Source organism: Triticum urartu, chromosome 5 (assembly GCF_003073215.2).
Source record: "Triticum urartu cultivar G1812 chromosome 5, Tu2.1, whole genome shotgun sequence".
Lineage (NCBI taxonomy): Eukaryota > Viridiplantae > Streptophyta > Magnoliopsida > Poales > Poaceae > Triticum > Triticum urartu.
The window spans coordinates 507798663-507818658 of record NC_053026.1 but is presented as its reverse complement, the minus strand read 5'-3'; the positions used below and the strand labels follow the sequence as shown (position 1 = coordinate 507818658).

Here is a 19996-nt window from a genome sequence, read left to right as displayed (position 1 = left end):
GTCCACCGAGGCACATTTGAGGGTGAAAAATGAACTTCTTTCTTTGAAGTATCTTGCTGGGCGCTATGGCAAGAAGTGAACCGATCCAGGAACACCACCTTGGACCAAAGCCCATTTTGCGCAAGATCTCTAGAAGGAGGAATTAAGGAATTGCCAGGCCCACTGAATCAATCAAATGCTTTAGCGCTTTCTACCCGTTTCATGGTTCAGTAGACCGAACTTAGGCCTTCTTTGGTTTGGAGGAATTTTATAGGAATTCTAGAGGATAGGATTTTTATAGGATTTTTTTCTTTAGAGTCATTTGTTTCATAGGAATGGATTCATATTCCTACATAGGATTGGTTCCTATCCTCCACATTTCATAGGAAAATAAAAATGAGTCTAGACTCAATGAAATTTTTTTTTGATGTCAACCAAATGACATCTCGTTTTCTATTCCTACTCATAGGATTTGAGATACATGTCATCTCATTTCCTAGAAAATTTCTATTTCTACGATAATCTTATCCTATGAACCAAAAAAAAACTTATTGTGCTGTCAAGGCCGGCGCACTCCAGACACGCACGAGTCCCTGATCCCGAAGCGAGCAAGAGAGAGGCTGGCAACCAGACCGAAGGCAAAAAATGCGTGGATTGTCAGGTGCGCGTGTGGCCAGATTTGCGGATTTTGTCTCGACCGATCGGTTTGCGACGGAACGTACAGGAGCCACGAGGGTGAAGAGTGACGCTGACGCCTCTCTCGCTGCGTGTCAACAACCTCTTGAAGCTGACACGAAAAACCGGCGGAGGAAAACACCTCGACATTCCACCTTTGCATTGTACGTACGGGCGTCCACACGTCCCCGTCTGCCTGCCGTTCGTCTTCACTACCAACCTCTGCGCCGTGCAGTGTACATGGACGCTACCCTGAAGCCATGCAGTGGCAGTAAAGCTCCCCACGGACAAGAGCAGCCGCGGCCGGCCGCAGGAGGCGTACCGTGCATGCGCACGGGGCCGGGCATGCAGGAACAGGGAGCATGCATTAAAGCTGCTCCCGTGCCACTCGCCGTCGCCAAGTCCATCGTACGCATGGGGCACCATGAGCACGAGCGGACACATGAGCCACTGTTTCCCATTCAATTTTACCCGACGCGGACACATGATGCAGCACAGATGCATGGCTACCGCTAGTACTCCTACACCACTAGCAGCAGCAAAGGTGCGCGTCGATGGCCACCGCACCGCACAGCCGAACGGTCGGTTATTTTTAGGCGGCCGCGTTTTCCTTTTCCTTTCCTTGTCCGGCAGACAGGGGGTGAATGCCATAGATTCGCGGCACGTACTACGTGAGTACGTCGGTTTAGCTAGCCACCTTCGTTCACATGGCGGACACGCGGGGTCCCTCGTGAGGGAGTAGTACCTCGCAACGGTTGGTTGGCCGGCGCGGCGTCCGAGCCAGCTCCGAGAATCACCCCCTCTTGTTTCCGCGCCCCTCCCCTCCCCTTCCCTCCTCCTTCCTCTTTCTCCTCGCCTCGCCAAGGAGGGGAGGAGGTAGCTAAATTACCTACGTGCACGCGGAGAGATAGCCCGGGAGCACCTCGCCGGCAGCCGCCGGCCTTGCCGTTTCCCTCTCGCATTGTGCCGCCAGAGCGAGCAAGAGGGCGGCCATTCCTCCCGCAGGTAACCAATGAATTCACCCACCGACCTCTTCCACCTCCGCTGTGAATTGGTTGCCTCGTCTCTTCCAGATGATTTTTGCCCGCATTTTTTGTCGCGGCGCATACATGCGTCCACCTTAGTCTTGGTCCGTTCGTCGCCGTCAGTGGCCAGGAAACGTCACGTCCGTTCAAACATGGCAAGAAACAAAGGGCGCAGCATCCATTCGGCACCGCCCGCTGGCGCGCCGCTTTCGGCCCCTCCCCGAGCTCGCTTCGTACGCACCTAGTACGTGCCAAGCTCCACCGAGAGAAGAAGCTAGGCCGCGCGCGCGTGGCCGACGTCGACCGCTCGCCGACCTCGCGTCGCCTCGCACCGCCGGCGTCCGCCCGTGACCTCGCGCTTTTGGCTTTAGCGCGCGCGCTCTGCGTCCGTCCTGCCCGGGTAGCTCGACGCGACACGGGCACTACGTGCGCGCGCGGTGACCACGCGAGCGCTAGCCACCGTGCGCTCCTCGCTTCATACATACAGCACGCTGATTTCTGGTGTGCCGTCCGTTCCAGGGAGGGGGCGGAGATGGCGGGCGGGGAGGAGCAGCAGCAGGAGCGGATCCTGGTGTCGGTGCGGCTGCGGCCGGTGAACGCCCGGGAGGCGGAGCGCGGCGACGGCACGGAATGGGAGTGCGCCGGCCCCGCCACGCTCAAGTTCCTCGGCACCATCCCCGAGCGCGCCATGTTCCCGGCCAGCTACACCTACGGTAACATGCGCCCTCCTCCTGCTTAACTCCATGCATCTCAATTGATCTGCCATAGCAGACAATGTTCATTTCCCAATCGACCGTACGTCTTCCAGACCGGGTGTTCGACCCCGAGTGCAGCACCAGGCAGGTGTACGACGAAGGGGCCAAGGAGGTCGCCCTCTCCGTGCTCAGCGGCATCAACTGTACGTGCCAAAGCATCCATCCACACATCCAATCCAATGCTGTAAAATGGTTTGATGTGTACTTTCTGCCTGCTTGCATGCTCTTTGCTTTGCTCTGCAGCGAGCATATTCGCCTACGGGCAGACGAGCAGCGGCAAGACGTACACCATGGTCGGCATCACGGAGCACAGCATGGCCGAAATCTACGCCTACATAGACCAGGTGCATTGTCTGCATGGCTCTGCTGCTCTTGGTCTGCTTTGCCTGCGCTTAACCCGTGCTCTGTTTCGGGTCTTCAATTCAGCATCCCGACAGGGAGTTCATCCTCAAGTTCTCGGCCATGGAGATATACAACGAGGCCGTCATGGACCTCCTCAGCTCCGACGCCACCCCTCTCCGGCTCCTCGACGATCCGGAGGTGAGATAAAACTGCTTTCTAGCTGAAAGTCATTCAACAAAATTCTTTTCTATCAGATTCAGAGTTCATCCTACTCATGGTTGGTGCAACTGTGCTTGAATTGTTCAAGCAGAAAGGAACTGTGGTGGAAAAACTCACCGAGGAGACTCTGAGGGACAAAGGCCATCTCCTGGAGCTCCTTGCTGTGTGTGAAGGTGTGGAGCTGAATCCTTTTTTCTTTCTTTCACTGAATCACCGAAACTGGAAATAGCATATGCGCAGGCGGCTCAACTGGTTCATTACTGCTTTGCTCACTCATTTGTGTTGTGCCGCAGCTCAAAGACAGATCGGGGAGACTGCCTTGAACGAAACGAGTTCCAGGTCTCACCAAATACTCAGGCTGGTAGGTGCCATTATGGCCTTATCACACTGAACAGCGATCGGTAGTCATTCATGTTCTGCGAGAATTTGCTTGTGTTCTTAGCCTCCTGTGTGAACTGCAGACGGTTGAGAGCTCGGCCAAGCAGTTCCTGGGGAAAGGCAACTCCAGCACCCTTCAGGCTTGCGTGGTATGAAGTGAACACCTTAATTTCTTCCTGTGTTTTAGATTCTTTCGACGATACTACAGTTCCATGCATGGCCTCTGGGCTTCTCCTTCTGCGCAGAATTTCGTCGATCTGGCAGGAAGTGAACGTGCATCACAGACAGCGGCGAGCGGTATGAGGCTAAAGGAGGGCAGCCATATCAATAAGAGTCTTCTTACACTGGGAAAGGTCATTCGCCAGCTCAGGTTTGTTGAATTTCAAGTCATACTTCTTGAAGTACAAGCCCAAGCTCTGACGAAATAGTTGGCTTCTGATGCAGCGGTGGAAGAAACGGCCATATCCCCTACAGAGACTCCAAGCTCACTCGCATACTGCAATCGTCTTTGGGAGGCAACGCGAGGACAGCCATCATCTGCACGATGAGCCCGGCGCACTGCCATGTCGAGCAGTCGAGGAACACACTCTTGTTTGCAAACTGTGCAAAAAATGTAGTCACCAATGCACAAGTAAATGTCGTAATGTCCGACAAGGCATTAGTGAAGCATCTTCAGAGAGAGCTTACGAGGTTGGAGAATGAGCTCAAGTTTCCTGGATCAGCCTCCTTGTCAACTCATGCTGAGGTTCTGAAGGAGAAGGATGAACAGATTAAAAAGGTTTGGTTAGTCTTAGTAAATCACTTTCTAATAATCTTCACATTCATGGTAACTAGCTACATTCACAATAATCACCTTGTTTTAAAAATACATAATGTTATGGATTTCCAGCTGGAAGAACAGCTGAAGGAATTGATGGAGGAAAAAGACACTGTTCAATCAGAACTTGAGAATTTCCGCAAAGTTGCAAGTGATGATCATCTGAATTGTCTTAAAGCAAGGCGATGGGTACTTGCTCTCTCATGTATAACTGTCATTTTTCTTATCTAATTTTTTTACTTGTGCCTGTAATACCAAACCGGGTAACCTAACTCTGACAGGATGCACATAGTCGATCTTCAGAATCCCTACCACGTAATATGTCTGAAGATGCACTTTCATGTTCAGATACTTATGACCTAGTCGATCAAGATCTATTAATAGATGCACAGCCAGGGCTCTTTCCACGCCGACCCAGTAACCATGTTTTCGACAGCATAGATGAATGCCAAGAAAACTTGGTGGCCTACCCAGATGTGCCAGATGTCTCAGATGAGCATTGCAAGGAAGTACAATGCGTTGAAACTAATGGGCTCAGAGAAAGGATAAGCCAAGAATCCTTTCATGCACAGAAACCAGAAACGCCTGAAAAGGAGAGAAGACCGATGATGGATCAAGCTGAAGATTGTACTGATGAAGAGAAACGTGATGAAAGCATCACAAAGACAGCAGAAAATGCCATCGAGCTATATGCATGCGATTCTGACCCGTCTTTTGAAATTGAAAAACCTAACGTTGATGAGGAACCATTGGCCCTGAAGAGGTGTGTGGTAAGCTCCAGGGACACTGTACTAGCAAGGAGCAGCAGTTGCAAAGCAAGCTTCATGGTAATTCCAAACAGCTGGTTTGATGATTCAACAAGTATGAACATGACAACACCCCCAAGTGAAAATTTCAAGTTTCCTCCGAGAAGGCCAGAGAAGGTAAGGAGGAACCTGTTTCCTGAAAAAGTTGCCTCGGACGCCATCACCGACAACAGCACAGGTAATGCTGAAGAAGAAAGTGCTGCCGATGACACAAGCCGCGTGACTGAAGTGAAGCAGCAAACTGAGCAGAACGATGCATCCCAGCCACAGGAAAACAGGTCGCAAGCTGGCACAGATTCGTCAACGAGCACCACCTTCGAGTCTCCTTCACGGTGGTCCTTTGATTTTCCAAAGAAGCAGCAAGAGATCATCGAGCTGTGGCATGAGTGTCATATCTCCATAGTGCACAGGACTTACTTCTTCCTCCTCTTCAATGGAGACCACACGGATCACATCTACATGGAGGTAGAGCACAGGCGACTGTCCTTCATCAAGAGTTCTTCCATTGCTGATGGTGAGCCGAATGCCACTGTTGCATCAAGGTACTTATCATATGATGATAACGAACACACCTTCAGCTTATCCATAAAACCAATCATAATGAATTGCACAAATTGATTCTTGTTATTGTTGCAGTTTAAAGAGTCTTCGGAATGAGAGGGACATGTTGTACAGGCACATGGTGAGGAAGCTTAGCGGCGCTGAAAAGGAGAGCCTCTACAGCAAGTGGGGGATCGACCGGAGCTCTAAGCAACGAAGGCTGCAGCTATCGCGCCTCATCTGGACACAGACTGACATGGAGCATGTGAGGGAGAGCGCCGAGCTCGTTTCGAAAATGGTCCAACATCTGGAGCGGGGACAGGCCATCAAGGAGATGTTTGGGTTGAGCTTCTCGCTGAATCTACGGTCTGGGAGATCTTTCAGCTGGGGTGGAGCCTAATCCTGATCTGTGAGACGAGTTGATGACTTGATTACCATGACATGGAGGTAGACGGATACATAGCGCAGCAAGCTGCTCGCCGGGAGAGGAATTCACATCGGCTCCAGATTTGGTCCAGTACAAATGCTTTGCTGACTTATGCAGGTGACTAAATTTTCTGAGGGGGGCTTATGGAAGCTGAACCAACTAGACAAAGGGATGCATGCTAATGATTTTGCACTTAACTGTATGATCTATTTACCTGATCAGTGTATGCATCTATATATTGTGCCAACAGAAGGACTGCACTGGCTCGCGGTTTCGCTGTAATCATCGTAACTAATATGACCACTTCAAGCTTATAGCTTGTCGTAAATGTACAGTCTATGCTGGATGCTGCGAGCCTGCGAGGCGTACTTGACCGCAATATGGGTTGTGACGGGTAGTGCACCTGTCATTCCCTTTCCTCTTGTCCTCTATACAGCTAACTGGTTGGTGCTGTACTCTACCAAGAATTGCTGAAACCAGTTTGGCAGTTTCTAGTGTCTGTTCCTTACATTGCTTTCACTCATAAATTTTGGACATCGACATTTTCTCTCATTGGTTCAGTACAAACTTAGTGAATACTCCCTCCGTTGAGTCAGTTATTACAAAGTTGAGTCACTTATTTTGGGATGAAGGGAGTATCATAGAAAGAGCATAATATGTAGAACAGTTTTATCAGCTTTCAAAACCTTCCACAAATTGTAAACATTCAACTTAGAAAAGAAGTTCATTCGCAAAAAAAATAACTTGGAAAAGAAGTTCATAACCCGAAATTAGGTTTAGGGTTCTGGGCTTTCTGGCAAACCTCCGGCTCCCGCGACGCGGCGTGTAGAACGGGTGGAGGCTTGTACGACGGCGCGGCGCGGCGGTTTTTCGGGCGGCGGAGCGGCCACACGGACGGCATGCGGCGGCGCGGCGGGGGTTGTTTTCCCCTACGGCGCGGCATCCGATCGGAGCGGAAGCAGACTTTTCCTGTGGGCTTCTTTTCAGTTTCGTTGGGCCTAGAAGAAACAGCTGGGCTTTGGTTAACTCTCTCCGTCTCTCGTGGGCCTTGGAACCCTTCCTCTCACTTCTCCAGTTCTCACCACCTCTCTCCCCTTCCCCTCTCGCGGACGGTTGATCCATAGGCGGCGGCGGCGCTACGCTGCGTTAGGCATCGAGCTCGGCGGCGGAATCATGGCGCTGCGGATGGCGGCGGCTGCGTTCGTGCGGCGCCTGGCGCCGGCGCGCCCCCCGGCGCTCCTGGCGGAGGCGGAGGCCGTGACGTGCGGGCGCGGGGACAAGAAGACCAAGCGCGGGAAGCGGTTCAAGGGCTCCTACGGCAACTCGCGGCCGAAGCGGGAGAAGAAGATCGAGCGCATCAAGGACCGCGTCGAGGTGCCCCGCTCCACCCCGTGGCCCCTCCCCTTCAAGCTCATCTGAGCTCAGCGAGCACCCCCCCTCGGTTCGTCAGGCTACCTAGGGTTTCACTTTACCCCCTGTCGATTACTGCAACTCTCACCTGTTTTCCTTTAGCTCCACTTCCATGGCTGCGCCTGCGCGACCATGCGTTTTACTTAGTTGTTTCCCAAATTAGGCTGTGTTGGATATGTACTATCGGATCGAATTGCCATGTTACAACCATTTTGGACAGCGCAGTCGCTCTGGATGAAATGGATCGTGTTTCTGTCTCCGTGTTATCTGGATGATGATGATAATAAATCATTGCAAATGAAATTTTAGAGTTACGGATTTATACAGTTGTTGACAATACTAGTATGCAATAAGCCAGCTTAGCTTTGATTTTCTTTTTGTACGATTGTTGAAGAGTACCCATTTCTGAGTACTGGTTTCTGTAATGATGCTGGGCTTTGATCAATTTGTACATGAAAAATGCCCAACTAAATGTTTAGGCTGGCAAAAATAGCTGTAGATCGGTTAAAACAACAACAACAACAACAACAACAACAACAACAACAACAAAGCCTTTAGTCCCAAACAAGTTGGGGTAGGCTAGAGGTGAAACCCATAAGATCTCGCGACCAACTCATGGCTCTGGCACATGGATAGCAAGCTTCCATGCACCCCTGTCCATAGCTAGTTCTTTGCAAGATGCTGACTGTTTACTCTGAATTTGATTTTCATGTTGTGATGCTGAAGGTGCAACCTTATTGTCATTAGTGTCCCCATCTTGACTAACTGACAACAATTATAGCTGAACACCATTTTATTGCGTACCTACTACTTAGAAGGTATGGCCTGGGTAATTCATTCCAGTTTCGGTGTTATGGCTTGGAGATTCAGTGATGTTGGCAACTTGCCATTTATGTCATTGCTTTGATCATCCACATGACTTGAATCATTCTGGCATGGCAGAGTTTTAAATTTGCATGTTTCAGTTGCATACTAGAAGGTAGGGCCTGGCGATTCTGTCCAAGTTTCTATGTCATGACTTGAAGATACAATGTTTTTGGCAACTTGCCATTCTTGTCATTGCTTTGAATCATCCAAATGAGTTGAATCACTCTGGCATGGCAGAGTTTTAAAATTGCATGCCTCAGTTGCGTATTTTGTAGAGTTATGCCGCTGTTGTTATTGTTACAGCATGAGCAAAGTATACACAATGTTATGTGTTTTGTGCCACTGGTTTTCTGCTAGCATGTTGGGTGATCTTTGAATAATCAGTAGCCAAATCACATCTTAATGTTGCCTACAATGATGTCCTTTTCTCACCTTGTTTTAAAATTCTGATTTCTTATAAAACTAGTGTTTCCCAAACATGATCACATTACGGTTGCCTTTACGCAACAAGTATTGGAAAATCTTATCTACATAAGGATATATTCGCAAGCATAATGCAGAACTGGTATAGATATACAAGTAGGTTACGAAGAGAGCTAATTACATATGCCCTTTTCAATATCAATTCCAAATGTTAATGACAACATCTCTCTTTTTTTCCTAAAGTTAAATTTGCGATATAAATTCTGTGTGGGACATGCTTTGTTAGCTTTGCCACTGGTTCACCTAAACCATAGCTGAATTTTATGGTTTAAATTGTCTGAAATGTACCTTTTGCCACTGGGTCAAATGAACCATAGATCAGCCCAATGCTAGCTTGACACATGTAGATTGACAGCGAGGCCACTTGGTATTATTTATTTTGCTTCTGTTTTCCCTTGGAAAGTAGTCCAAGCCATCCATGACGGTGTACTGGCGAGCAGTCAGTTCGGCATATTGAGGATGATGGCGACAAATTGTCACCACCAGTGGATCTTGTGGACACGGCTGGAATTGCTTGGACGTATGCTGATGCTTTGCATAGGTACTTCTCCTGCAATTGTATTCGTTAAGCCTGCTCCTTATCATATGGAGTAGAAGCACCACAACTTGCATCTCTCTTGCATGCTTTTGTGCAAGTTACCTCCTCTCGCTGGATGTGGTCCATCTTTTGTTTCCCTTTGGCCTGCGGCCACTCTCCATGCCCCTGCTTTGGTCCGCTCAAGTTGCCGTCGGGTGATGTATCATGGATCAGTGAGCAGTGCCTGACCATGACAAGTGAGCGACCACACAGATTTCGTGCCAACGACCAGATTTTCGGTTTCTCCCAAGCTTACTGTCTGTAGCACCATTTCTCAGAGCTACGGGAAGCAACCTATGCGATGGTTGGACAGACTGAGATAGTAACACGGCTGACCCTAGGCTCTTCAATACGGGTGTACTGTAATCCGAGGTGAAGGTATCATCTTCAGTCACCCTGTGTGCCTGCTCCAGGATACATCTGTCCTGTACGGTCATCCTTGGGGTCTCTGAGCGCTCCGCATGGCGCTCCGTTGATCTTGATCCCACCAATGGATGGTGTTTATGAGTCGAGAATCATCAGCTGTCCTCGTCGAACCCATACGTCCGGCTGTTTGATATGAGCCCGTGCTGTGGGTGGCTGTTCATGCTTCATTCCTGGGCTTGTCCTGGTCGGGTAAACCACCCCGCACTCCAAGCTTACTTTAACTGAATCTTCAGAAGTAAGTGTTGTTCTTATTATTGTCAATGTATCATACTATGTCATGGTTGAATCTAGCATTGCTTTGCATTGATCGTTGTTCATGACTGGATACCATTGGAGTAGAGTTTGGGACTATAATTCACAGCTTTATATTCTTCATGCACTCCTTATAGCTTACTGGTGACTTAAAACTTGTCCTGTATTGACTTTATAATGGCTGGATTTTGTAACACCAAAATTTTGCGGAATGTTCTCTGGACATTGTTATGTTCTAACTCAACGGCCTTGCTGCTATTTGCAAGATGTTGACTGTTTACTCTGATTTTCTTGTTGTGATTCTGAAGTTGCATTCTTATTGTCATTTGTATCACCATCTTGGCTATTTGAAAACAGTAATAGCTGAAAACTATTTAATTGCATGTACTTGGAGGTAGGGCCTGCCGACTCAGTCCAGTTTTTATGTCATGGCTTGAAGATATAATGTTGTTGGCAACTTACCATTCATGTCATTGCTTTGACCATCCAAAATTTTCTAAATTGCATGTCTCAGTTGCATATTTCTGGTTAAACACATACTGTTGTGTGTTTTGTGCCACTGGTTTTCTGCTAACATGGTGGGTGATCTTTGAATAATCAGTAGCCAAAACACATATTAATGCGGTGTCCTTTTCTCACCTTGTTTTAAAATTCTGGCTTCTTATGTGAACTAGTGTTTCCCAAACACGAACACACTACGGTTGTCTTCACGCAACAAGTATTGGAAAATCTTATCTACGCAAGGACATATCAGCAAGCATAACGCAGAACTGGTATAGATATACGAGTAGGTTACGAACAGAGTTAATTACATATGTCCTTTTCAATATCAATTCCGAATGTCAATGATAACATCCTTTTCTTGTCTCCAATGGTAACATGGTGAAGTTCCTGTGTGATATGGCTCTACATTTTCTGAAGTTAAATTTGCGATATAAATTCTGTTTGGGATATACTTTGTTGTCTTTGTCAGTAGGTCACCTAAACCGTAGCTGAATTTGTGGTTTAAATTGTCTGAGATATACTTTTTGTCACTGGGTAAAATGAGCCACAGAATAAGCCCAATGCTAGTTTGACAAATGTGGATTGACAGCACGGGCTGTTGGTATTATTATTTCTGCTTCTGTTCTACCTTGGGGCAGTAGTCCACCTTTATACTAAAGGCTGGAGGAGAAGAACCTTAATAGTAAACCAAGTTTCGAGAACTTCTTAGTGACTTGATTGGTTCCCTTCCCCTAATTTTCACAGGATGGTTCCCGTGAATGTGATCTTGATCACCATTCGATGATATTCTGGATGCTTTTGAGAAGCTTTTCCTATATCAGACTAACCTTACAAAAAATAATCAACTGATTCTTGAGTGTTCAATTCGATTCCATAGCCATCTACGACGGTATAGTGGTGAGCAGCCAGTTGGGCACACCGAGGACGACGACAAATCTTCACGACCGGTGGATCTCTCCAGCGCGGCTGGAGTCGTCTGGACGTTTGATGATGATGGTATGGGCAATTCTGCAGTTTTGTTCGTAAAGTTTGCTTCTGATACTGTACTGTATAGAAAGCATAACTTCTATACATCTCTCTTGCATACTTTTGTGCAAGTATAGTTATTTCCTCTTGCTGGATGTGGTGCATCTTTTGTTTCCCTTTGGCATGCATGCGGCCACTCCATCTCCATGCCCCTGCTTTGGTCCGCTCAAGTTGCCGTCAGGTGATGGATCATACTTCAGTGAGCAGTGGCTCTGACCATGACAAGTGAGCGACCACACAGACTTCGTGCGGACGACCAGATTCTCCGTTTCTCCCCAAGCTTACTGTCTGTAGCACCATTTCCCAGAGCAACGGGAAGCAGCCTGTGCAGGATGTTCGGCCAGACAGACTGATAGTAACACGGCTGACGCTCGACTCTTCAATACGGTATTACTGTAATCCGAGATGAAGGTATCATCTTGAGTCACCCGGACGGAGTGCCTGCCTGCTCCGGGACCGGGATGCATCCCTCCTGTACTGTCATCTGGAGGCAGCCCTTGGGGGCTCTGAGAGCTCCGTTGAGCTTGATCCCACCAATGGATGGCGTATACGAGCCGAGCATCATCAGCTGTCCTCGTCCGTCTGGGACTAGGTGATGTGAGCCCGTGTGCACTGTTTACAGCTCCCCCGGGTGCACTGTATCTGTATGTATGTATGCATACCACAGTAGCAGCACCGAAGCAGATACTACACAGGCAGAGATATTATACTTGTGAGATAAGCAGCAGGCGCTGTAGCGGCGGCATGGCGCGGCCGGCCAATGCCAACGGCGGGTGGTGGATGGATGGCGACGGCCAATGGGGAGGAGAAAGGTGGCAGGCCGGGCCGGACGGATAGACCTGAACGAAGAGGATTAAAGGCGAGAGGCCGCCAAATCCAGACACTGTTGGAGCCACAGTCCCGGCCGGGCCCCTGTGCGGCGGATTCCGGCCGCACTCGGTGGCGGGCCGCGGTACGCCGCGCTGCTGGCCGGCTCCTCGCCGCTCGTTCGCTGCCGTGCCATGCCACTGCCAGAAGAGGACGATGGATCCGTCAGTGTACCGCGCGTGTACACGTACCTACTCTGTACCCTGCTGCTGGCTGGCCCCGCGTCGTCCAACAGTTCGCGCGACGTCGACGCATGCCCCGCGTACAGTCCTCGTGTTTTTTCTTCTCAAGCTTTTCAAGATTCGGTCCAGTCATGAGAAGAAAAAAGGGTTTGAATCCGGTTCCAGCCTATCCCGAGACGCCACCCGTTGTAGTCTCATTTTCACCCCTGCTTGGCGTTTGCTCCTGCGTGGTACAGAGAACAGCTCAGAGATCTCCACGCTCAAGCTAATTAGTAGATATTCTAGGCAGCGATGGAGTGTGAAAGAAGGGCGAGAGCTTATCCACGGGTCAACGATGATAAGCGTACGCCAAAGTAACTTGGCGAGACACGGAAACCCGGGGGAAGGAGGGGGTACGTGTGCGAGAGGGATGGACAGGTGACAAGACAGTAACCGGAAAGGAATCAAGACGAGCTAGCAGGGAACAATCGGCACGCACCGGACCGGATGGTTGGAGCAGAGTAGTACTCCTACTTAGGCTTCTTTTGGTTTATAGGATAGGATTATCATAGGAATAGAAATCTTGTAGGAAATGAGATGACATGTATCTTAAATCCTATGAGTAGGAATAGGAAACAAGATGTCATTTGGTTGACATAAAAAAAAAATTTCATTGAGTCTAGGCTCTTTTTTATTTCCCTATGAAATATGGAGGATAGGAACCAATCCTATGTAGAAATAGAAATCCATTCCTATGAACCAAAGGACTTTAAAGAAAAAAATCCTATAAGAATCCTATCCTCTAGACTAAAGGAGGCCCAGTTTAGTTTACATGGGATTGAAGAGGAGGGGTCGGTCAGTGGGTGGACCTTGATGAAAGCGTCTGTCAAACTTTGCTGCTGTGCGATCACACACACGCGCCCAAACGGAGCTCGCCAGCGGCGCCAGGAAAGCAGGACACCTGGATTGCATGTGCGCGACCGTGGGAGCCCCTTTTAGAAAACGGAAAACCGTGGAAAGTGTTAGGATAAGCCGCCCTTTCTCGTCGCGTTTATCCGTTCCATATATTCCCTCCGTTCGGTACGTCAACCGAACGTGCTGCCGTGTAGTACAGCACGTACATGGGCGCGTGATGCGCGTTGCATATGTACACGTACGTTAGGTATCTCTATAATAACGTAAAACGCCTGCAAACATTTAGGTGGCGTAGACGCGTCCGCGTGTCTAAACACCTGCAAATCGGATAAAAAGTTTGGGAAGGTTTGCATGAGTCCGACCTCTGTTTCGTAGGACTCTCACAAGTCCAGCCCACCCAAAACCCCACGCTAATCTCGCACATTTGTCCACATCCGCATAACTGCATTGTTTCCGCGCCAAAGCCCGTGCATCCCAGCCTCTTCAGCCGATAGCCGCTGCCCTCCATCCTGGTTCCCACCCTTTTCGCCTTCTGGCGCCGCATGGATCCGTCCATATTGTTGCTCGAGCCAGAGAAGGAGGATCCAAAGGTGGGTGCCGGAGCCCTATATGTGTTCGTCATTTGAGCGGATATGCTGTATGTATTGACCATGTCGTTTTTTGCCACCCCTCCCGTTTGGTCACGTACTTGAAGTTGGAGAAGAAGAACTTCATCCCCATACATTTGTTGGTAGAAGTTGAATAGGCAACTCAGATGGCTCCTATCCAATGTCAATACTGTCAAGACTGCCAACATCGATAATGAAGACGAAGATGGCGATGCAACTGACCCAACGAAAAGAGAGACGTCCAAGGAGATTATCAAAGGGGGGGGGGAGACGAGAAGGGGCGACGACCAAGATGAGAGAGAAGTTCGAGGGCATCATGAACTAGAAGAAGGCATGTGCCAAGCGCCATGACCTCAACGAGAAACAGAAGGAGAAGAGGTTTGGCATCTTGGAGGGGCGGAAAAGAAGATCAACCTTGAAGTGAAAGAGGGCCAAGCTTAAAAAGAAGAAGACCAAGAGCGAAGAAAGAAGGTTGAGCTCGCGGCCGCTTCAGGGGAAACCAAAATGTTGACTATGAAGATAGATGAGTTGAATCCCGATGCAACGAGGATCATGCAAGCGGTCCATGCAAAGATGTTGAAGCGCTTGACGGCAGAGATGGAGGAGCCGGCGGCAGAGTGGTGAAGGAGGGAGTCATGAACAACAGGTCTAGGAGGACAAAATTTGCACGGAGCACTGGACTAGCACTTTTGTGATGGGGCGCTTAGCTTCTGAACATCCACCTTTTTTTGTCATGAAGATTGCATATGTATGCACCTCATCAAATTGCTATTAATCAACATTTATACTATTTATGTACGAATATGGCCAGGCCTAGACGGATGTTTTTCTTTTAGAACTAAGGCTCGCGAAGAGCCCGACTTTGAATTAACAAAGCCATCAACCGGCCACGAATTACAAACATACACCAAACCACATCGGTCCAACGATACAAGGGAGCACTCTAGGAAGCTGACAACTCAACGCAGCGCACAAGAACGAAAGGAAAATACAACCGAGCCCATAGCTTGTACTAGCCGAAGACAGCAGCAAAACTGATAACAAAGGTAGCGACTGGCAGAGCAGGATGAAGACCTGCTAGAACAGAGTGTGGGCATGAACTAGGCTGACTCGCAGGATGAAGAAAACCAGGCGTCTTCCTCCTCTCACGCCGCAGAGGGACCCTTCCCTCTCGCCTTGGATCGAAAGGCATCAAACCAGCGGACCTGAGAAGCGCTCACCCTAGAGCAGAAGCGATGGCAACCTCGGAGCCAGGAGCAACCGCAGAGCACTCCACCATGGACAATGAGCACACAACATCCACTATACCGCCGCAACCAAGGACACCAATAGACTGCCGGAAAGCCACCGGGAGCAGCTGCTGAAGAAGGGCGGCAAGGACATCAAGGAAGACCACATAACGTCGAGGAGTAAGACCCGTCGGCCGTTGAAGAAGAGCACCGGGAGCCCACCGCCGGGGCCGTGTTGCTAATGCTGGGAAGGGGAACCCTATCCCCTACCGCCGGATCGAAGGCGTCGTACCGCCAGCCTTGAGCCAAACACGCCACACCCAGTGGGCACCACCCTTGAGGGGAACGGGGACAATGTCGGCCAAGCAAATCCCGACGAAACCGCCGCCACCAGACAACCAGAGCCGCCCAAAGCTCGGACCTTTGATACACCTCACCCGAACACGAGCCCTCCCCAGGCGGCACCTCCAAGGAGGAGCACGACACGAAACGCGCCGTTGCCGCCCAATCCTAGCCGGATTTTGGGCTTTCACCCGGAAGGGGGAACGAGGGTGGAGAGGGGAGGACCTCGGCGGCACCTCCAGGAAGGAAGAACGGCGCCAAAGGCGTCGCTGCCGCCGGACCGGACAAGCCAACCAAACGGTTTCCCGTAGTCCCAAGCCTCACCACCGAGCACACATCATCTCCAAATCCGGCGCACGAGACGCAAGCAGCAGGGGACGGCCAGAGGGAGTCAAGGAGGAGGGAGCCAAACCTCAGATCCGGCGAGGAGGGGAAAACTCCGCGCCGCAGCCAGCCCCCGCCGGCGGCTCACCACCCGCGTGGTCGAGCAATCCGGCCAGAATCACCCGCAGCCCGCACCAGCCGAGAGGACGACGCTGCCTCGCCAAACAGGGCCGCCGCCCCAGATCCGAAGTCCTCCGCCAGAGGCCTTGCCGGCACCTTCCCCGGCGTCTGCGGGCAATATCCGGGCGAGACCCTCAGGTGGCGGCGAGGGAGAACGGGGAAAAGGGAATGGCGGCGCGGGGGGAACCCTAGTCGCCACCCGAGTCGCCCAGGAAGACGATGCGGGGGCAGGTCAAACCTGGACGGATGTTCTAGGCATGATGTTGGATTACCGACTCGTATCTGTGTCCACGCACAGATATCTCGTATCTGTGTCCACACACAGATAGAGCGTCCGTTTTACGGCACGGCGTTCGAGGTGCTCTTAGTGCCGTTCAGGAGTTGATGAAGTTCATGTGGAGGAATAACGCAATCTAGTAGTGCCGATGATGACGATTCGCGCAAAAAAAAAGTACCGATGATCACTGCGAGCGTCCAGACACTGCACTAAGGTCAAAAGATCGAGGGCAAGATTTGATGTAAATAGAAGCGGCAGTACCCAAGGCACCCGCGCGCGCTCCGGTGTCGATGCCGCGCGCGCGTTCTCCAGTCCCCACACGTACGGGACACGAGCCGCACATACAGAACCGGCAGCAGCGGGCGGGGCGCCGAGATCACCACGCGCCGGTGCAGTGCACGGTGACTCCGTGCGTCGTGCGTCGTACCACGCCCAGCCCCGGCCGTCGCCGTACCATTGCCTCCGAGGCCCTGGCGGCAGCGTACGGAGCCTAGCAGGGCAGGTGCGTGGGCCGTCACGGCGACGCGACGCCACCGCCGATCCGACACGTCCCGCCACCGCGCGATTCCCCGAGTCCCAGCTAACCAACACGCCCCGCGCACGCAACTCAAAAAACGCGACGCCACTCCAGAGCACCAACCGTGCGCGCTCTGCTCGCTCGACGTGGCACGTACGCGCCGTGCGGCGTACGTGGCCGCCAGCTTACTAACACACGCCAGGGAGGGATCATGTCAGGAGGAGCAGCTCAGCCTAAGCAGGCTAGGTGCGCTCCCAAGTCCTCCCCCCGCCCGGCCCAGCGACAGCGACGCCGGCCGGGGCGTGCGGGGCCGCGCGCCCGATCGGGCTCCATCCATCGCCTAGCTGCACCTACAGCTACAGCTATTGCTATAGAGAGAGAGGGGAGGAGAGACCCGGCTACGCATGCACGCCACCGCGCTCCATTGGCCGCCCCGTTGCCATCACCGCGCCCATCGCCCCATCCTCCGATTAAACTAGTCCATCGCTAGTAGTAAGCAGAATCGATCGATCACAGCAAGCTAGCCTCCCAGCTCGCTCTCGCACACCTTGCCCCTCCAGATCAGGTGCATGACCGCGCGCGCGCTCAGGTGGCCGGCGAGACCTAGCTAGGGAGGTAGGGGGCGATGGAGCAGGGGGAGGAGGACGGGGACTGGATGGTGGAGCCGGCGGCGGGGAAGAAGGGCGGGGCGATGATCGACCGGAAGAAGCGCTTCAGCGAGGAGCAGATCAAGTCGCTCGAGTCCATGTTCGCCACGCAGACCAAGCTGGAGCCCCGGCAGAAGCTGCAGCTGGCCCGGGAGCTCGGCCTGCAGCCGCGCCAGGTCGCCATCTGGTTCCAGAACAAGCGCGCGCGCTGGAAGTCCAAGCAGCTCGAGCGCCAGTACGCCGCGCTCCGCGACGACTACGACGCGCTCCTCTCCAGCTACGACCAGCTCAAGAAGGACAAGCAAGCGCTCCTCAACCAGGTATGTCTCTACTCTACTACGTACCAGGTGTTAGTTTCGCCGTGCTCTCCGGCCGGTGGCGGCGTGCGCCGTGTGCTGGTGGTGCCTGTGGCTAATGCGCGGTCGACGGGTTCCGTGCAGCTGGAGAAGCTGGCGGAGATGCTGCGGGAGCCGGGCGGGGCCAAGTGCGGAGATAATGCCGGCGCGGCCGCCAGGGACGACGTGCGCCTGGCCGTGGCCGGCATGAGCATGAAGGACGAGTTCGTGGACGCCGGCGGGGCCAGCAAGCTCTACTCGGCGTCCGAGGGCTGCGGCGGCAGCGGCAAGCTCTCGCTCTTCGGCGAGGAGGACGACGACGCGGGCCTCTTCCTCCGGCCCTCGCTGCAGCTGCCAACCGCGCACGACGGCGGCTTCACGGCGTCGGGGCCGGCCGAGTACCAGCAGCAGTCGCCGTCGTCGTTCCCGTTCCACTCGAGCTGGCCGTCGTCCGCGGCGGAGCAGACCTGCAGCAGCTCCCAATGGTGGGAGTTCGAGTCCCCGAGCGAGTAGTGGTCGGTCAAGCACTCAAGCACCATACAAGGAATCGCCGACGTGATCGGCCATGCAACAAGATCAGTGCTCGTAACACAGAGCACTACCGCCGATCAATCAAATCCGTGGAGAAGACGACGCGATCGATCGATCATATGCAACCGATGGTGGTACGGTGTCAGTGTGTAGTGTACATAGCTCGAAACCCAGGTCTGTCCAGTCCAGGCCAGGCCAGGCAGTCTCCTCCTTCTCAATCAGCAGTCAGTCAGCACGCCATTTTTCTTCACCCTCGTCCTCTTCTTCAATTACTTGCTCTTGTCAATTACCCGCCACACCGTGTAATCCGTCGAAACTACTCACAAAACCAAACTTATAGAGATCGATCTTCAGATGCAAGTGCATGCGACTAGCCAGGCAAATATACATGCATGGCTGTTCATCATGCATGGTGGCCAGTTAATAAGCTTTCTCTCTTCTCTTGCTGTGCATGATCAATTGGTTCCTCGGGACGCAACACAATGATTGCGAGATCATGGCTGACTGGAATATGTAGCGAGCTAGATTGAGGAGAAGCATGTGGGGGAAAGCTAGAGAGGTCCAGGCTGCTGGATCGATCGATCAAGATTCTTTCACGAGCAGGAGAAGGAGAAGGGGAATCGAACAACACACTCATCACTAGCTAGTGACCAGTACAGCACTGCGGTACGGGGTAGTACAGGCCAGGCCAGGGTGGCACAGATCACAGAACGTGCATCCGGCCATTGTTAATTTCAGGCGAATGCATGGCAAGAGACGTGCCGTTTAGATCAGCCAAAAAAAAAATCAAAAGGGAGGTCGATCTGTGGCGTAGTGTAGCCTGGATTTTGATAACCAATGAACGATCGCTGGGAGAACATGGCAAAACACACGTTTTTGGGGGCAAATAATGTCGTCGTGACAATGGAAATTTTCTTTAGCAAGCATGAAAAATCCATGGAGTTCAGTTTTTTTTACCAGGATTGTTGTTCTTGCTAAAGGAATTTGCTATTCTAATGACAACATAAATTACCATAAAAAACATTCGATTTGCCATGCTTTTCAGCGAACGTCACACAATAATGTTTTCCTTGCCTTTTTTTCTTTATAAAAGGAGCCCAAGTGTATATTAGTCAAATACTTGCATTATAAGAAAACCCCTAAAAAGAAATTACAATCCAGTCCTAAGGGAGTCATCTATCCTCCCCTCTCGCACATGCTAATGAGGCTCCAATGTTGCTGGCGCTATAATTCTACACTGACGCGAGAACAAAACAGTAGTGTCCCGCGGGTAGACGAGAACTCAACGACTCTGACAGCAAATGTCGGGACATCGACCCCGAAGGATCATGGCCCGGAGAAGAATGTGATACTGGGTCAATCACACCTAAACGCCCGCCCTAGCCAACAGAAAACCGAAATCTGCGATGTAGTTGTAGCCGGCTTCATGAAGACACGAGCAACTCCCTGCTTCCGCGGATGAAAAGATAAACTGTCCACCCTATCTCGTCACTATAACGGATGGTACAGCACCACTGAAACCAGAAACGAAGCCATATGAGACCTTATTGAGCAC

The 19996-nt window shown here is 51.4% G+C and overlaps 3 protein-coding genes across 3 annotated transcripts; all 3 read left to right on the top strand.

Moving 5' to 3' along the window:
* Positions 1–1317: 1317 nt before the first annotated feature.
* LOC125510190 (kinesin-like protein KIN-7J) lies at positions 1318–6505 on the top strand. Its single transcript, XM_048675290.1, has 13 exons — positions 1318–1659; positions 2199–2392; positions 2488–2577; positions 2678–2778; positions 2861–2974; positions 3087–3168; positions 3289–3356; positions 3457–3522; positions 3619–3743; positions 3818–4151; positions 4263–4379; positions 4472–5538; positions 5633–6505. The coding sequence occupies exons 2-13, from the start codon at positions 2212–2214 to the stop codon at positions 5934–5936; spliced, it is 2649 nt and encodes an 882-aa protein (XP_048531247.1). The 5' UTR covers positions 1318–1659; positions 2199–2211; the 3' UTR covers positions 5937–6505.
* Positions 6506–7012: 507 nt separating this feature from the next.
* On the top strand, positions 7013–7695 carry LOC125510191 (30S ribosomal protein S31, mitochondrial). Its single transcript, XM_048675291.1, has one exon. It carries the CDS (start codon positions 7137–7139, stop codon positions 7380–7382), a length of 246 nt encoding a protein of 81 aa, XP_048531248.1. The 5' UTR covers positions 7013–7136; the 3' UTR covers positions 7383–7695.
* Positions 7696–17294: 9599 nt separating this feature from the next.
* Positions 17295–18801, top strand: LOC125510189 (homeobox-leucine zipper protein HOX6-like). Its single transcript, XM_048675289.1, has 2 exons — positions 17295–17895; positions 18016–18801. The coding sequence occupies exons 1-2, from the start codon at positions 17554–17556 to the stop codon at positions 18421–18423; spliced, it is 750 nt and encodes a 249-aa protein (XP_048531246.1). The 5' UTR covers positions 17295–17553; the 3' UTR covers positions 18424–18801.
* Positions 18802–19996: the final 1195 nt, after the last annotated feature.

Bases quoted from the DNA above. Each gene is read 5' to 3' on its own strand.
- LOC125510190 (XM_048675290.1), top strand. From the start codon at position 2,212: ATGGCGGGCGGGGAGGAGCAGCAGCAGGAGCGGATCCTGGTGTCGGTG. The intron at 2,393-2,487 runs GTAACATGCGCC...TACGTCTTCCAG, and splicing joins CCCGGCCAGCTACACCTACG to ACCGGGTGTTCGACCCCGAG. The intron at 3,523-3,618 runs GTATGAAGTGAA...CCTTCTGCGCAG, and splicing joins GCACCCTTCAGGCTTGCGTG to AATTTCGTCGATCTGGCAGG.
- LOC125510191 (XM_048675291.1), top strand. From the start codon at position 7,137: ATGGCGCTGCGGATGGCGGCGGCTGCGTTCGTGCGGCGCCTGGCGCCG.
- LOC125510189 (XM_048675289.1), top strand. From the start codon at position 17,554: ATGGAGCAGGGGGAGGAGGACGGGGACTGGATGGTGGAGCCGGCGGCG. The intron at 17,896-18,015 runs GTATGTCTCTAC...GGTTCCGTGCAG, and splicing joins AGCAAGCGCTCCTCAACCAG to CTGGAGAAGCTGGCGGAGAT.